A 2,500-nucleotide genomic window follows, 5' to 3' on the forward strand; every position below is an offset into this window, starting at 1 on the left:
GCCAAAGATTTAATTACGTTGTCATCTTACTCAGCTTTTCATAAAAATTGGCGGCGAGGCATTTATGTGCATTGTAAGATAAGTGTACGCCATGCACTTTCAGAGGTTCATTAGTGCTCTTGAAACCCAGTATCTTAGACTTGCTGTGCTTCATCGAACCAAGCCACATACCTTTGGTTTTCTTTTTATTCAGTTAAAGTCATGAAAGAGCGTGGGGGACAGTGGAGTGAAAAATAAGACGGTAAAGATTGAACGTGAAAACATCAACATGTAATGAGACTTGTCAATTCCAAATAGATTTTGGGCAAACAGCAACTATAGAGTGTTTTCACTCATTTGATCAGTAACCTTATTTTTCATCGAAACAAAAGAGAACGTTTGCATAATAAAAGAGCTCAATTCCCGGAGGATTAGTTGGGTACACCAACATGGACACCGTTCCTTTGTTTAGGGACACCAACATCGCCACCATGACGTCACTTGAAAACACTATATAGGATATGTACTGTAGTAAAATGGATTTCATCCCTCAGCATTGTGCCAAGTACTGCAGTTATATATTTTTCACTCACTTGCTTTCTTTTTGAACAGTTGTCCTTCTTCAATCCTTCCTCCATGGCCGGCAGACCTACTTTGCAACACCTTCCCTTTAAGCCTGGAATGAATTAACAATTATTTCATTCGCTTGCATTCGATACAAGGTGGTGAATATTGTAGCCAACGAGTTGCTTAGTGCCAAGTTGGCAATAACCAATCTTGTATCCAATAAGGGTGAAAGGAATATTGTTTTTTATTAAATTCTACACCTTCCATTCATTTTCTGTCGACAGAACTTGACTCTCCCCCAAGACTATTTAAGCTTTTAATTGAGCGACATTTGCTCGACTCATGTACCATATAAGGTCAAACAGCTGTATAGCGGCTTATAACTGAGATTCAGTGAGCCAATAACAAAGCTAGAAATGCATTATCCGAAGCTGAGAATTTAATAAACTTTTAATAATTCTGGCATCTCATTTCACGTGTGGTTTCATGGCCATGTCTAATTCACAGTTTTATTTTCAAAAGCTCGTCTTCGACTTCAATTTGATTGTGAGGCTATCACTCGCGCTAGTGCAGAGACAGGCACAGGGACAGGAGTAACTCCACAGCAACCCCAAGAAGTTATTCAGGGAGCGAGAGAAGTGCCTAGCTCCTCAAACAAACAACATGCAGTGGGCCCGCCCACTTTGGCGGCAGAAATTGAATTATCTGGAGGGATTGATGCACAAGCAGTTATGAATATCATTACACTGAGGACCCTTCAGGGATTAGATCCATCGAGACCGGAGCAAAGAAATCAGTTTGTACGTTATCTTGAAAGGGTGCACAAAGTCCTGATCGTTGGTGCTAAGTCAGGAAGCTTAGTAATCACTGTGGAAGTACGTTCTTTGCAGAGCCTGGAGGACCTGTGGGAAGATTATTCCTGGGGTCATGTGAATAAAATGGCTCAGAAACTTCTTGTGACAAAGGAGCTTCTAGAGGAATTTGGCCTGCTTGAGGTGAAATTGACAACATTCATCGCTGAAGAGGAGTACAGAGCTTGTCAAGAGTATTTTTCTGGTGAGTTCAATAGAAAATGTGACATATAGACAGTGGGGAGTTGAAGTAACTATAACGACAATAGCGATGGGAATGACACAAAACAATAGAGCTTGTGTACGTGATCAGGGGTCATGTTTTTTAACCGAAACAAAATAAGATTTTTGCGTAAAAATTGAGTTCAATTCCCAGTTTATTAGTTTGGGACACCAACATGGCAGCTGGGACATCAGGTGTTTATAAAGTGTTTTCAGGTGACATCATAGCAACCATGTTGGTGGAGAAAAAGATAGAAACGGTGGCCATGTTGGAGAAGGGAAAATTTCTTTTGGGAATTGAACTCCATTTCCATGCAAATTCTTCCTTTTGTGTCAGCAAACCAATGTGACTGCTAAATAGACTCACCAGCCTCACTTTAAAGCGAAAATTCTTTTCGATTTTTTTACATGCAAGCGAGACCTACTGAGGACAATTAGCATGAAGAGAAAAGGCTAATTTATTAGCCGCTATTTATGAATTTGTTGTATGCTCTTCAGGTTTTGAATTAGAAAAAAAAATGGGGTGCTGCTCGTGGGTATTGCATTTATGGTACGTTTCTTCAAACACGCAGATTCATGGTTCCACGGACTCGATACACGTTCATTTGAAGAGGCCGTTTTCGAAATATCAAATATTCAGCTTTGTAATGAGGTAGTGAGGACAAAAACAATAGAAACAGGTTGGAATGAAGTGAAAAATATTTGCATATCATCCACTTTCCTTTGTCTTTGTCCTCAGAACCTCTCTTTCAAGCTGAATTTTAATATGTCGAAAAAGGCCTATTGCTCATTCTCCTTGGTAGCTTAAACGGCGTCATTCGTATTACCTTTTGTTTTGGCAGCCAGATTGTGATTGCCGAACAAGTGAGAATAAGTAATGG

General features: G+C 39.9%; 1 protein-coding gene across 2 annotated transcripts in view; it reads left to right on the plus strand.

Annotated features, from left to right (window-relative positions):
• Positions 1 to 2,500, plus strand: part of LOC137997938 (polyubiquitin-C-like) — a 26,537-nt gene that overhangs the window by 14,031 nt on the left and 10,006 nt on the right. For both annotated transcript variants that reach the window (XM_068844268.1, XM_068844269.1), the window contains exon 3: positions 1,069 to 1,602. In XM_068844268.1, the coding sequence (XP_068700369.1) occupies positions 1,069 to 1,602 (534 nt within the window). The remainder of the gene's footprint in view (positions 1 to 1,068; positions 1,603 to 2,500) is intronic.

This window comes from Montipora foliosa, chromosome 3, assembly GCF_036669935.1.
Source record: "Montipora foliosa isolate CH-2021 chromosome 3, ASM3666993v2, whole genome shotgun sequence".
Lineage (NCBI taxonomy): Eukaryota > Metazoa > Cnidaria > Anthozoa > Scleractinia > Acroporidae > Montipora > Montipora foliosa.